This window comes from Lycium ferocissimum, chromosome 12, assembly GCF_029784015.1.
Source record: "Lycium ferocissimum isolate CSIRO_LF1 chromosome 12, AGI_CSIRO_Lferr_CH_V1, whole genome shotgun sequence".
Taxonomy (NCBI): Eukaryota; Viridiplantae; Streptophyta; class Magnoliopsida; order Solanales; family Solanaceae; genus Lycium; species Lycium ferocissimum.
The window spans coordinates 27475424-27490776 of NC_081353.1; the positions used below are offsets into that span (position 1 = coordinate 27475424).

At 34.1% G+C, this 15353-nt stretch overlaps 2 protein-coding genes, 1 long non-coding RNA gene and 1 pseudogene across 4 annotated transcripts; 2 read left to right on the top strand and 2 right to left on the bottom strand.

The window, feature by feature from the left end:
* The first annotated feature begins 651 nt into the window (after positions 1-651).
* On the top strand, positions 652-4941 carry LOC132039559 (triphosphate tunnel metalloenzyme 3). 2 transcript variants are annotated; one of them, XM_059430037.1, is made up of 3 exons: positions 652-873; positions 1845-2493; positions 4675-4941. In XM_059430037.1, coding segments are annotated over exons 2-3 (609 nt in total). In that variant the 5' UTR covers positions 652-873; positions 1845-1885; the 3' UTR covers positions 4676-4941. The 2 variants fall into 2 exon arrangements, with proteins under 2 accessions (XP_059286020.1, XP_059286021.1); XM_059430038.1 differs by lacking the exon at positions 4675-4941 and having other exon boundaries at positions 1845-2494.
* A 77-nt stretch (positions 4942-5018) lies between these two features.
* LOC132039161 (uncharacterized) lies at positions 5019-6569 on the bottom strand (annotated as a pseudogene).
* A 674-nt stretch (positions 6570-7243) lies between these two features.
* Positions 7244-11289, bottom strand: LOC132039664 (uncharacterized). Its single transcript, XM_059430163.1, has 3 exons — positions 10959-11289; positions 8168-8280; positions 7244-7789 (listed from the first exon to the last, which is right to left on the bottom strand). The coding sequence occupies exons 1-3, from the start codon at positions 11085-11087 to the stop codon at positions 7450-7452; spliced, it is 582 nt and encodes a 193-aa protein (XP_059286146.1). The 5' UTR covers positions 11088-11289; the 3' UTR covers positions 7244-7449.
* Positions 9638-10174, top strand: LOC132039665 (uncharacterized). Its single transcript, XR_009410444.1, has 2 exons — positions 9638-9921; positions 10132-10174. It is a non-coding gene; the product is annotated as an uncharacterized LOC132039665 (long non-coding RNA).
* Positions 11290-15353: the final 4064 nt, after the last annotated feature.

Here is a 15353-nt window from a genome sequence, read left to right on the forward strand (position 1 = left end):
AATTGATGGTCTTTAATTTTTGTCACTTTCGCCTAATACCATGAGGTTTGAATTCAAACCCCAACTCAATTAAAAAAAAAAAGACAATTTCACAAGACAGAATTTTGTAACAAAGTTAAGCCTATTCGAGCCAAAGTTAGGCGCAGATAGAGTTTTGTCTTATGGTATAAGGCAAACTGCAAACTCTACCTTGGGTAGATTTTCAAATTCGAAACTCTGCCTGAAACAGAGTTTTGCAAGTAAATATCTGCTTTGCGAATCTTAACTCTATCTTATGAATTTATTTTTTAATTTTTAACTGAGTGAGAATTCAATCCGAAATCAATATTGAAGGACAAAAATTAAAGACCACGGCAAAAATTAAAGACTGACCGAAAATAAGAGCATTCCTGCCCTCTTGCGTGAGATACGGGAAGAAGAGAAGAAATGCTTCGAAGAAAGCCCAGCAAAATCGAAGTGAAAATAGAAGACAAAGAAGAACTCGAAGAAGCTCGCAAACGCGCCGCCCTCATCGCCGCCGCCGCTTCCAATACCACCACCACCACCGCCAACACCACCGGTGCCACGTCACTCCTCCAACACTTCGACCGCTCTACTATCGATCCCTCAGCCACCAAAAACCACCGCATTGGCCTCAATTAAAAACAACAACTCAAAATCGCTTCACAATATAACTTTATAATTCTGTCACATCGTCCTCACTTGATCTCACTTTTTTACAGTTCATTTCGTTATTTTTGCCTAGTTTATCGTCCTTAATTAGCCTCACGCGCGGTCGTTAAGTCTCACGCGCCGCCCTTTTACAGTTCTGTCACATCGGCCACAATTGATCTCACGCGCCTCCGTCAATCAGGAGCGGATACAGCTCTTCAGGTACGGTATATTTGTATTATTACTCTCTGCGTTCCAATTTATGTGGCACGGTTTGGAATTTCGATCAGTCAACCAAGTTTTTCTTTTGATTCCTTGCCTTTTAAATATTTTAAGTTGTGATTTATAGTACTTTTTACTTGGTTTTTCAAATATATAAATTTTATTTGTAATTTTCTACCTGATAGTTACTATCAAGTATTTGAAGGGAGCCTTGGCGTAACTGGTAAAGTTGCTGTCATGTGATCAGGAGGTCACGGGTTCGAGCGATGTCAAATAAATCTTGCGGATATGCAAGGTAAGGCATAGATCCTTATTGGTCCTCTTCCTGGACCCATCATAAACGAGTTTAGTCTGCCTTCTACGGCCTTTAGTTATTATCAAGTATTTGTGTTTCCTACCTGAACAATCACCAATTATTTATCGAAATGCACCTCAACCTCAACTTCCTTATTAAGAAAAACACACCTCAACTAGTATGGAATGATGCGTGGTGTAGAGTCTCTTTTTTTGTTAAAAAATGGTGCTAAATGACACTCTACGCGGATAATTAAAGGAACTAATTGGAAAATTGAAAAAAAATTAAGAGATAACGGTCAACAACACACATGAAGTATCACTTTTTTTGGGAGTTTCCAGCACTATCAGATACTAGTCTAGGTGTGTTTTGATAAATAGTTGGTGATAATTCAGGTGCGTTTTGATAAATAGTTGGTGATAGTTCAGGTAGGAAACACAAACACAAGCACCTGATAGTTCAAGTAAAAAACTAGCAAAAAATATGATACTTCAACTATGTTTTTGACCATTATCTCATTTTATTTCAAAAAACTTAAAGCTTCTGTGTCTAAATTCTTGTCAAAGTTTAGAAGTTTGAATCTCAAAATTCAAACTGTGCCACATAAATTGGGACAAAGTGAGTAAAAATTCCATTAAATATTTGATTGTGATAATTTAATTTGAGATTACTGTAGGAACCCATAAACTTCAAATCCTGGATCCGCCTCTGACGTCAATGGAGATTGAAGTGAAGCTCCGGTTGCCGGATTTAGCCGCACATCAGAAAGTTCTCTCACTTCTCTCACCTTACCACACGAAAACACACCACCAGCGCAACACTTTCTTCGACGGCGCGTGCGGCGAGCTGAGCACGCGCCGGGCAGTTCTCCGGCTCCGATTCTACGAGAATTCGGAAAACGTGAAATGCATGTTGTGTCTCAAGGCTAAAGCCGTAATTATCGACGGTGTTAGCCGAGTCGAAGAGGATGAGGAGGAATTAGATCCGAAAATAGGATATGAATGTGTTTCTAACCCTAGACAATTGATGCAGGTAGATACTAGGGTTTTGAAGAGGGCAAAAGAGGAATTTCATGTTGGTGAGGAAGGGTTTATTGGATTGGGTGGGTTTAAGAATGTGAGGAATGTGTTCGAGTGGAATGGTGTGGAATTGGAGGTAGATGAGACTATGTATGAGTTTGGGACTTGTTATGAGATTGAATGTGAAAGCTTGGAGCCAGAGAAAGTTAAAGCTATGATTGAGGCATTGTTGAAGGAGAATGATATTGATTATAGCTATTCAGAAGTGTCAAAGTTTGCTACTTTCCGGGCCGGAAAGTTGCCTTAGTAAGTGAATTTTATAGTATTTGATTAATTACCTGATATTGCTGCATCTTTTATGTGTCCATTGTGATCATGTGTATTCTAATATTGTATGTGTGCGTTTGTGTAAAGTTAACTTGCATACGCATGGTCTGATTTTATGCTTGATAAATTGGCAAATGAAATGAAATTCACAAAGTATCGCCCATGATAAGTGTTACTGTGTTAGGAAGTATTTTTCCCATCGTCTCTTGTTTCTTAAACATAGGAAGAAAGCATGTATAGCTATATATGATCAGAGCTTGCTGATGGAAATGTGGTTTATTTTTCTTCTTATCACGACTTCATTCTTATATATCTGACAAGTAATAGCAAGTATGTAATGGTTGTACAAAAGATATAAAACTATTTGGTTTGTTACATCACTAAATGGATGGTTTGGAATTAGTTAAATCCATCGCCGCTAAATCCATGTTTTCTTTGTTATGGATTAATTAGGATTTTACACTATCCAGATTTGGCAAAACACCTAATATAGAACAATGGAAAAATGACTATATGGACTATCATTGTAAATGACCTTTGTTTACCCAAATCTGTGACTCAGTGAAAAAGTTCAAAATTTGCATTATAGTAGTTGAAATGCTTTGAAGTTTAATTTTTTTTTTTTTTTTTTTTTTTTAAATGATGTTACAATATGGTGAATATATGGCTGCTTGACTAGTACTATTTGAATTCTTTGATACGAGAAGTCTTGGAAGTTGAGAGTGGCCAAGTAAATTTAGATTATCAATATGTCAAATGAACTAAGACAAAAGAGACGATTGCGGTTGGCATTCTTCTCACTACCACCATGGATTTACGAATGCAATCCCAAAACCTTTGTGGAGTTTTAAGTCTAATATAGAGGTATGACGGTAACCTTACTTTGAAGCTTAGTAGCTAAAGCATACTTGTGTGTTAAAGGGGGTATGCGGATTTGGGCTACTAAGTGGAACCAGACCATTCAACTTGCCATTTGCACTCTCCTAGGGTGTGATTGTAAGGAAGCTCTATTAGCGAATGTGATTCCCTGCCCGATAAGCTGATCACCCTACTGCTTGGCTTGGAATCAAACTAGTCTGTCATGCCCTTTCCTATATGGGCCCATATCCTATGTTCTTCCAATGTTACTGTATTTCTGGGATTCCTATTTACTGAACCATATCGAATAAGCTAGTTTTACCTGCAATTTTTATTGCTTGGGATGAATAAAAGGAAAATTTGATGTAGCTGATTTATCTCTTTTGAGTGTTAATTTGAAATTCTTAGTAGTAGCGCATTAGCCCAGAATTCAAAAATCATATGAGTTTCTAACATGGGATAATTGTTAGCTATTACTGATTAGTATTGTTAATGAACTTAATCTATTCTCTTTTTCTAGAGGCAGTTTATATATGAAAGTTTCTGTCAGAAATTGTTAAAGCTGAAGGTATTAATGATATGGTGCGTAGTATGTGTAAACAAAAAAAAACATCTTCTGAGCAGCTGAAGATTTTACTTATGAGCTTTTAAGTAATACCATGGTCTTGTGGTAAACCAGGTAGGCTTACCTGAACCAAGATCCTTGGGTCAAGAAACATTGAACCCAGATGGTCGGTTGCTTGGGCAGTCACCCATTATAAGAAACATTTGACTCTGTATATGCAAATATATTTGTTCAGAGTTGAAGCACACCTGCTTTTATAAAGGTGGATTCGCCCATGATTGTGCTGGTTATAATGTCTAGGAAATTCTAGTGTCTATCTCATGTTTATTTATGATTCACGAGCAAACATTATAGAGTGCTTGTAATTACTAGTGATTGAGCGCTTGGAGGTTTTAGCTGTGGCAATTGGTGAAATGATAGTAACAGGCTTGTGATGCATTTTAATTTGCTAAAGGTGTTAATTATTATCTTCAAGCACACATTATGGTTTTACAATTGTAGCAGTACTGTGCCAAGTGTTCTGATATTTTAGTGGTCAGCATGATTAGTTTCTCCAATCATACTCTATGGATTTCCTGCATTTACTTTGGCGTCTTTCATGTTTTGTGAACAAAGAAAGTGAAATCTGAGCATGAATCTTTGTATAGATTTATCAGGCGTCACTTCTTATGACTTGATTTCTTGTGGTGTTTTGTCAATTTAGGTGGCTAAGCAGCTATATTTCTATTGCGCTGCAGGTTTACCTCATAGATGAACCATATCTCGAAGGCTTGAAGTGTGGATTTCCTCGATATTTGCAGTTAAGACTTGACAGGCATGAAATAATGTTTTGTGGTTTCCTGATCATTTACCCTCCTGCTGATAAAGAGTTTTATTAAACCTCTCATTTATATCCCCCGAATATTAGTTTCTTGTTTCATTTTTGGAGTACTATTTAGGACATCAACATCTTCTATTTGTGGAAATGAAGCATGATGCTAAACTTTGGGACTTTACGTTTCTTACCTCTGTGTGTGCGCATGCGTGTGATCTTTTTTGTGGATCACCAATGCTCCTCTCCGCTCAAGTCCCAACTAATTAAATTTATGTTGTGTTTGGTATGAAGTCAATTTCCGGAAAATGACTCCTCTTCTGAAAAATGTTTACCGGTATTTGGTTATAGACTGGAAAGTAATTTTCAGAAAAATACATTTACTAAAGACAGATAATGATATTAGCAATGGTGGTGTATTGATGAAACTTTTGAGTATTAAATATTTAAATATTGATAATAGTGACCTGAGTGTTGGTAAAAGCTATGAAAATGAAGACATGCTGCAAGTTGTTCATCAAATTCCTCATGAGTGCTATTGTTGAAATCACTGAGCTTGTGGAATGACTTCTCCACCAGGTTGTAACGTAGTATTGCCATTTAGAATGAATCCTCCTCTCTCCCCTTACAACATTAAGCACAGCCATGCCATAGTAATGAAAATCTGTAATCTGAAGGTAATGTCGAATTATACGAGGAAATGCCAACACAACGTCTTCAACATTCACCTCGTACTTCAAGAACCACCAGGTTGCGATTCTCAGTTTGACTATAGGTTTTCCTCTGCTACTGGTCTTCCTCAACAAATTCAGATTTTTTCTCTAAAAAAATTGGGCTTATTGAATATCATATTGGTTTGGCTTTGTTCACTTTCATTTTATTAGCAGTAATGTTTTTGGCTGACTTGTAGCTCTGTACCATCATGTTTCATCTCCTATATATTGTACAAAGCTAGTTTCTGGCAATTCACAAGCATTAGGTGCAAATAGCCATAAAACTCCCCAAAATAGACAATCCTGTGATCCTCTTCATGATCCTGGACTTCTTTTCTGTTAATGAAATTAGACATGGGAAACTTTTCAAACTTTTCTTGTTCCACGTTGAAACGTTTGCTACAGCCTACATGACACATAAATGGCTCTGTAAACTAGTCTGTGTCTGAAACTTATATCGTGGCGTATAGGAAAAGGTGGACCAGAAACTCTCCATTTCTCTGTTTCAGATGAGTAAATCTCGATCTGTCATTTTTAGCTTCCAGTTCAGATATTCGAAAACAGATAAGTTTGTAATGAGGCATTCTCCACGAATCAAAGGCTAAACTCATTCCGATAACATCCTGCGATGACCTAGCAAGTGATGAATTGTTGAGTAGTCGGGTGGAATATGTAGTAGTTCTTGTTAAATTTGAAAGGATTATGACAAGTGCAGCAGAGCAAAAGTCCATTGCAAGATTGTAAGATAAAGATTTTAGGAGTCATGTTGTAGAAAAGGGAACTTTTGTAATGGTGCTTGAATTGGATTTTCCAGGCTAAAAGACACAAATTCGTGAAAAGGGCTGGTTAAAAATGAATAATGGTACAAAAAGATGCCACTTGCAGGGTCGAAACAAGGGATTCTGAGGCGCGTGAAGTGAGGACTAGAGATTAAAGAACGTCATTTTTTCGATACACATTTGCATCAGACTAGTGATTTTAGTGGCACACGAAGAAGGATCTGTGTCAATAGTTCTTTATCAGAAAACACTACACTTGCAGAAAATGTTATGATCTTTTTGCTCTTTGGCAATCTGTGTGTGTAGAATTTTGGAATTGAAATGAACATTTTAAAGTTGTTAAAGGTTGAGCTTGCAGGAGAACGTTTCCTTTGTCATTCTTTATTTTATTTGGTTGTTGGATTTCAATTTGATTCCTCCAAATGCAACTGAAAAGTCAATCTAATACTTAGTTTAATAAAAGATGATTAAAAAATTGCGGAGTTAATTAAGCTCAGTTCATTTTAAACTTTTGAATTGATAAAGACCTCTGTATTAAATTCTCCATATGCTGTGTCTCAAGTGATAATGACCTCTGTAGTACAGATATTCATGAAATTTGAACCTTCTCTTTCTTGCATATAGCTTTTCAAGACTTTAGGAAACTGATAGATACCATACCAAGTATGCAAAATATCAATCCAATTAAATAGAACATACTTTTCATCAACTATCAAATGTCCTATTCCTTCCGTCCTAATTTATGTGAAGGTCGATTTGAACTTGTAATGATAACTTAAGCGTAGATATGAAATTCTTAGCTGAGTAATCCGATTATGAAATTTATTTCAAGGTTTGACCATGAGACTCGGGGGCTGATTCTTTGCCTTATTGACAGGAGAAGACCATTTTGATCCTTCTTTTCATTTTTCTTTACATAAGGGAAGATACCTTTTCGCCAAAAAGAAGGAAAAATCATTAGGCTTGAAGCGACAAATAATAATAGGTAGACTAGGCGAAGCAGTTTAGAATAATCGATCGACATAACCGGATGATAAAAGTGGAAGCATAAGTAACAATCCACATGATAAAAGCTGCTCTTTTTGTTCTGAACCAGGATGTTAATTTCCTACACTGTCAAGAGACAGAAAAGCTAAATCTCCCTCCTCTTTCCACTACATAATCTCAACCATTGATGGAGAAGCAGAATATAAACATCTAACAAACACTTCACTTTCTCTTCTTAGCAGGTGGTTGATCCTCCTCTTCCTCATCGTCTTCTTCCTCTTCTTCTTCGTCATCATCATTGTCATCACCATCATCGTCATCATCCTCGTCATCATCACTCCCTCCGTTTCCATTCGCAGCAGGATCCTCCTCGGGATCTTCTCCTTCATCGTCATCATCTTCCCCTTCTTCACCGGAGAAATCTTCATCGTTTGCATCATCGTCGTCATCCTGTTCCTCAGCATCTCCACCGTCGTCTTCATCATCATCCTCCGTATCACTGCCATCTTTGTTCTCAGGACAAGCTTCGTTCTTTTGATTAAGAAGTGCCTCAAAGGGAAACCTGAAATCGACATCAGCAGACTTGTTGAAGCTTTGTTACATGGAACTCCCAGTTCAGTGACACTAAGCGATCGTTTGGTAGGGTGTATAAGATTAGTACTGAATAGGGTGTATTAGTAATGCCGGTATTATCTTTTATAGACTGTTTGGTTTGTTGTATTATTCGAACAGTGCTGGTATTGTTAATGCCATGGTCTACTATGTATAAGAATAGTACTGAATAGTGAATAGGGTGTACAGGCAATACCGGTATTAGTTGTACCAATTACCAAACTTAAATTTGCAACCAAACATTGTATTAAAATTTAGTACTGGCACTATTCTACCTAATACACCCTACCAAACGATCCCTTAAGAATACAGGAGAGACGAATATTACCTTTTTTCAATGCTTACAAACTCCGACAATGGAGCAATGCTTTCGAACTCTGACAATGGAGCAGGGCTTACCAACTCTGGCAACGGAGCACCATCCTTCAGCAAACATCCTGCCTGAAATACAAAAGTTTTCATAAGGGAATCTAGGCAAAAATCGAGGAACAAGATATCCCCAACCAATGCACATTGAAGGTCAATGAATATCACTGAAAAAACAAGGCAAGTAAACAGCATAAGCTTAATGACATGTAGCAAAGAACATGAACTTTCACAGAATAAATTAAAAAAACAAATGATATTATGCTTATTGAGGCAGAACAACCGGAATTCAAGGTAAAAGCCAAAAGTAAATTAAATCTTCAATGGTTGATAGTGCATTTACAGCCATGACAAATATTGGTGAAAGAAGATGACTCATCACAATAGAACCCGAAGCTCTCTTCAAAGAAATAGTTTCAAGCAAGAATAATTACGAATAGCAGAACAAGAAGATCCGGTAAAAGATGTCACAAATAGCAGAAAATTGAACTAGAAACCATATTATGACACCGTATTTCCATGTTCCAAATGTTAGTCTGATCCGTGGATATTTTCAAATATATGAGCAACAATTCTAGCACAAACGTTCTCTATGCTACTTCTTGCATTGTCTTCCTAAATGTCATGATAGTTCTTGAATTATTACTTTAAAGAACTCTTGTTTTCAGTAGTTAATTACAAATCAAACACAACCCATGTTCAAATGCCAATTTTTCATCTCCAAACATTATAGACCAGCAAGACTAGAAGTTTTCGTAACACTAATAGCCTCGCAATAAGTTAGGTTCACACGATTCAACATGGGATTAGCCTTTTGTTAATAGCTTCACGTACCTGTCCTTTGCAACCATCTACTCTTTTGACTACTGAAGAATCATCACGAGATGAAATTGTTTGTGGTAATAGCCCTGGATTACCTCTAAGATAAGGCCTTAATGGAACTTTTGTAAGCTCCGCTCGTACTAAAATGGCCATACATGTTATCATGAAGGAGAAGAGCGGGGACAAGGTGTATTTTGGCACCATTTTCATCAACAGAACTAGTGAAAGTCATTTTTCCCTATGAGGCTTAAATACACAAGATTCACATAAACAAGGGAGGAGTTCAGGAATAGGTTACTTAATGTTAGAAACATTTATTAGTCTACTAATTGAAATTCAAGTAACAGCTTTGTTAATGAAACAGTTTCAACATTTATGTATAGGAATATATTAAGGTTTTAAGGTTTGATAATAAGAGCGAAACAGGTTGCAAGATCTGAGTATTAAGTGTAAGCAAAAGTTCTCTAAACTTGATTAACTAAATCTAGACAAGCTAAAGGTGAAGGCCTGAAAAACCATAATGTCATATCCATCTAATCCATCAAAATTGGGAGTTACAATTAACAAGCAGCAACAATGAAGGAATAAACTGAGTTCTCCAGTAAGCAGTTATTCAAAAAAGACCACAGTCCATATACACAACTTTAGGAACACAAGAACAAACACATAAAACTAGAAATTCAAATGAAACAGCTAAATTATCAACTATGAAGCCTCAATTAACCAATAAAGAACCAAAAAAAAAAAAAATTGACCCCAAAGAACAAGAACATATTTGGTCAGTGGGGGTGGACTCACATACAAACCACACTCAACAGAAGCAAAAAAGAAAGCAAGAAAGCTAAAACCCACAGCATAAAAATCAAAACCTTTCAAGAAAACAAGAAAGTGTAAGTTGGGAAAACTAGAAAACTAGCAATTCAAATGAAACAGCTAAATTACCAAGAACAAAAAAAAAAAAGAAATTTGACTTGGGGGTTGGACTCACAGAGAAAATCACACTCACAAATGAGTCGTTCAAACAACAAAAGCAAAATGAAAACAAGAAATCTAAACCCCACAACATAAAAATCAAAACTTTACAAGAAAACAAGAAAATGTAAGTTGGGAAAACTAGAAATTCAAATGAAACAGCTAAATTATCAAGCCTCAATTACCCTGTAAAAGATTCAAAAAAATAAAAAAATAAAAATTGACTTGGGGGTTGGATCCACAGACAAAACCACACTCACAAATGAGTTGTTCAAACAACAGAAGCAAAAAAGAAAACAAGAAATCTACAACACACAGTATAAAAATCAAAATTTTACAAGAAAACAAGAAAGTGTAAAGTTGGAAAACTGTGTTATATATAAAAGAATTAGAAAAAAAGAAAAAAGAAATTTGACTTGGTATTGGACTCACAGACAAAACCACACTCACAATTGAGTAGTTCAACAACAGAAGCAAAAAGAAAACAAGAACCCCACATCATAAAAATCAAAACTTTACAAGAAACAAGAAAGTGTAAGTTGGGAAAACTAGAAAACTAGAAAATTCAAATGAAACAGATAAATTATCAACTATGAAGCCTCAATTACCCTGTAAAAAACAAAAATTTGACCCCAAAGAACAAGAACATACAAAACTACACCCAACAGAAGCACAAAGAGAGCAAGAAATCTAAAACCCACAGCATAAAAATCAAAACTTTACAAGAAAGTGTAAGTTGGGAAAACTAGAAAATTCAAATGAAACAGCTAAATTATCAACTATGAAGCCTCAATTACCCTATAAAAACAAAAACAAAAAAATTGACTCCAACGAACAAGAACATACAAAACTACACTCAACAGAAGCACAAAGAGAGCAAGAAATCTAAAACCCACAGCATAAAAATCAAAACTTTACAAGAAAACAAGAAAGTATAAAGTTGGAAAAGTGTGTTATACCATTAAGGGCAGAGAAGCAACAGATCTTTGAGCAATCAAAAGGGTCTCAGCAACAACAGCTTCAAGAACAGAGTTCATCACTATTTTCCCAAAAACAGTTAAATCAGAGTTGAAACTATTCACCTCCATTTTTACTCTAAAAAAACCCAACTTTTTTATTAAAAAAAAAATGCTAAAAACAAGAGAGACAAGAAAGAGAAACCAGTAATAACAATATTGAAAAGAGTAGTTGAAAGATTTGGAAGAGAGATGAGGAGAGAGAAGGGAGAGTCTCCTGGGCTAGGGTTGGTTTTGAGGGTACTGTCCCCACATTCAGGGGGTGGGGGCAGAAGAAAAATTGGAAAAAAAAATAGGAGGGTTTTTGGTGTTAGGGTTTTGTGGATGTGAATACAAACTTTGACGTTTTGTTGGGGGACAAAGTAAACACAAAGAGAAAATGTTCAAAGTCACCTTGACTTGTTTACAGTTTGGTTAAAAATCAATTCAAATCGAAAATCGAACCAAACTGATTAAATGAACCAACATTACTTGGGTTGGTTTTAAATTTTAAAAATTGATATTATTTGGTTTGATTTTACTAAAAGCAGACCGAAGAAAAATGGAAAAGAAATTGAAGGGTTTTTAGTGTTAGGGTATTGTGGATGTGAATACAAGTTTGTGTTTTGTGGGGGGCAAAGTAAACACAAAGAGGAAATGTTCGAAGTCACCTTGACCGTTGTTCATGATTTGATTAAAAATAGATCCAAACCGAAAATAAAAAAAAAAACTGATTAATTGAACCGTTATTACTTGGGTTGGGTTTGAGTTGGTTTTAAATTCTAAAGACTAACATTTGGTTTGGTTTTAATTTTACTAAAAGTAGACCGAAGAAAAATTGGAAAGAAATTGGAGGGTTTTTGGTGTTAAGGGTTTTGTGGATGTGAATACAAAGTTTGTCGTTTTGTTGGGGGCAAAAGTAAACACAAAAAGGCAATGTTCAAAAGTCACCTTGACCGCCTTATGATTTACCGTTAGGGGTCGTTTAGGTGGGATATTTCAAGAGGATAAATTAACCACACAAAATAAAAATTGAGTCCAAACTTAGCTCTCATTTGGCCATAGATTTTAGTAGCATAGTTTAAAGATTTGTTTCAAATTTTTGTTTGCCCATAAAATTTTGACAGATTTAAAAACAAATTTTTAAATCCCAAATTCTAGCTTAAACCTATTTTTGGGCCAAGATCTATATTTGGCCTTTTCAAACCTTTTAAAAACTACCTCAAACTTTGTATTTTATAAAAAAAGCCTCATCTATTTATGACCCAATTAATTTTATCTATCATGTTCCTCCATTAATGCAAAGATCTACCATGTTCCACAATTACTACCGTTGTGGGAAGATTATATGAAAGAATAGCTAGTTACTAGAGTTTTTTTTTTCTTGCACGGATGGATCTTTGTATTGTAATTTGAATTGCAGTAGCTAGTAAGTGTGTTGTTAGCAATTGTTATTAAAATATCATATCCTGCATAATTTGGGATTAGCAATTACGTATGTTTTGTATGATTGGGTATTCTTGATAGTTTTTAAGACTCATGGATATAAGTAATGTTTCATGTTTTCCAAAACAAAAAGTGAAATATGTTTTGAAAAACTATAGCTAAACACATTTTCAAAACTTGAAAAACTTCAACCAAATCAAAATTTTCAAATTTTTTTTGGGAATCTATAGCCAAACGATAGCTTAATTTATGAATATTTCATCTTATCTCACCAAAGCAGATATTATTATTTTACTCCACCTTCCAGGTGAGATAAATTTATCCAAAAATTATAATTCCAGAACAATTTCAGAATAATTTAATTCGCAAGCCAACGGTGCCTATAAGTACATGATAGTAGTAGTCTATAGACATGATTGACAGTAGGTTCAAAATAGTCGCTTAAGTATACGGAATAGTTTTGGTCAGTTAAGTTTCTCAAAAGTTAACACTTTAGTGTCCATCAAATATTTATCGAATTCCTTTCTGTTAGATTTTACGAGAACTATGAGAAAAAAGAAAATTACCAAAAATTCATATTTAGAGGTATAATTTTTGTAGTTTCTGTTATTTTAAAGTTATTTCTAAAATTTGGTGTAACTTTTTGAGGTGTAATCTCTGCTATATTTTATATCTTTTTTGTTTTTGTGTTGTATATTTTAGGATTTGATAAGACTTTTTTGGTGTTTATATTTAAATCTTTTTTTCATTGTGTTCGTCAAATCTAATAGACAAAATTCGGTAAATATTTGTTAGAGACTAAAAGTGTTAACTTTTGACAAACGTAAAATTAAAAGACCAAAACCTTTCGGTAGATACTATACTACTAGATCATTTTTTTTTTAAAAATACCTTTAGCACCGGATAAGAAACTTATTACTCCCTCTTTTTAATTTATTTGTCTTACTTTTCTTTTTTGTCCGTTTAAAAAAGAATGTTTCTTTCATGTTTTGACAGCTTTATAATTTCAGCTTTCACATGGCATGTTTAAGACCAAAACATTAGAGGACATTTTGATACATTTTACATATCTTTAATTTAAGACTACCAGATTCAATAGTCTTCTTTATTTTCTTAACTCGGTGTCAAGTCAAAACCGGACAAACAAATTGAAACGGAGAGAGAGTATTAGGACATTTGGTACATTCTACATATATTTAATTTGTGGTCGTTAATTTATGACCACAAGATTCAAAAGTCTTTTTACTTTCTTAAACTCTGTGCCAAGTCAAAACCAGACAAACAAATTAAAATAGAGAGAATATTATTGTTGTTGTTAAGTTTTTTAATTACATGTAACTAGAAGGGACGGAAAAATAGGAGGGGATTACAAAATGATAATCGAAGCACTAACAACGTAAAAGTTCATATAGCTAACCAACTTGATTACTAATATTTTCCATTTAATTAAGCCCCTGGTTGGACAAGAATTTCTTCTTCTTTTGTTCAAACAATATTTTTAAAACATTATTTGAATATTCATTAGAATGATTTTTGGTTAGTTGAAGATAAGTTTTCCAAATTTGAAAAATTGATATTGATCAGCTTTCAATTGAGTTTTATTTTCACTCACAAAATTTTAATATTTTTCCAAATGAAGTGTATGTTCAACTACAACTAACTCCCAAAGTACCATTTTTCAACTACAAATACTACTCTTTCCTCAAATATCACTCAGTTCTTATCCCAGAGCCTACTAAGATTTTGGATTGTTCTTCGTACATCATGCAAAAATAGGAGTGGTAATTACTTATTTAATCAAGGTGAAAATTTATGTTATTACGTGTACAGAACGATTTATATACAACTTAATGAAAAATAAATTCACAAAGTATAGTTGTCAGATTATTATAGTACTAGAGGGGATGACCGTGCTGAGCAAGGGCCCAACATTTTACATTTTAAAGAGGTGGGTGCTTTGCAATCATTTGATGGTGAGCGATAGTATTAAAGAATTAAAACAGACGGTAAAATTGCAGAAGAGAAAACATAAAGCTACATCTATATTGATGTAAAAATATGTTGAATAAACACTTAAATTATACTAGAGAATGCCTTCATAGGTAATATAGATCAAAAACTTTTTAATTAATTACTTTTATGTCCTTCTTAATTTGTTACCAAATTTTTTAAAACTTTTTAATTAAAGAACTTTAATAAAAAGTCACAATATATTAACTAAATTTTGATTGGTGCTCGATGTCGTACATTATGCATTATATCCCCGTCAATTAATTAAAAAAATTAAAAATCACATATGTATTGTTAAACACATGTGTGTGAGGTATATACCCTTTTTTTTATAATTGATTTCTTCTAAATATTCTTCTTCAATATCTATATATATATAAGTTCTCTTTGACCATTTAATTTTCTTTTGTCAGTCTTTTTTATTCTTCACTTTAGTCTTTCAATTTTAGTTGTATCAAAGTTCATTACAACGATCATCATGTTTCATTTTTCCTTACATATATAGGTACACGTTCTCACGAAGAAAATGGTCCAAATGAAAATGTTTTTATTGAAATATATTCCTTGTGATACAGTGCACAAAATGGTAGTGATGTTAAGCATATTAACATATGGAGATCTCTCTATCTTTACGATAAATAGGCCTAATAAGGATCTTTTTTATCTTAAGAAAGCTACTAGTAAATCTCCTGTTATTGATGTTAGAACAATGAATAAAGTCAAAGAAGGAAAAATCAAGGTACATGAAATTAATATTTTTTTTTCCACTCCAATTACGTCTTTTTTATTTATCACTTTAATCTTTCAATTTTAGTTTTGTATCAAAGATTTCTTACGAAGAAAATGGTCCAAATAAGAATGTTTTTATTGAAACATATTTCTTGTGATACAGTGAACAAAATG

Coding starts and splice junctions, on each gene's coding strand:
- LOC132039664 (XM_059430163.1), bottom strand. CDS start 11,087: ATGGAGGTGAATAGTTTCAACTCTGATTTAACTGTTTTTGGGAAAATA. Junction 8,281..10,958: donor TTGCTTCTCTGCCCTTAATG/GTATAACACACT, acceptor TTTGTATTTCAG/GCAGGATGTTTGCTGAAGGA. Junction 7,790..8,167: donor TTTGTAAGCATTGAAAAAAG/GTAATATTCGTC, acceptor TGTCGATTTCAG/GTTTCCCTTTGAGGCACTTC.
- LOC132039559 (XM_059430037.1), top strand. CDS start 1,886: ATGGAGATTGAAGTGAAGCTCCGGTTGCCGGATTTAGCCGCACATCAG.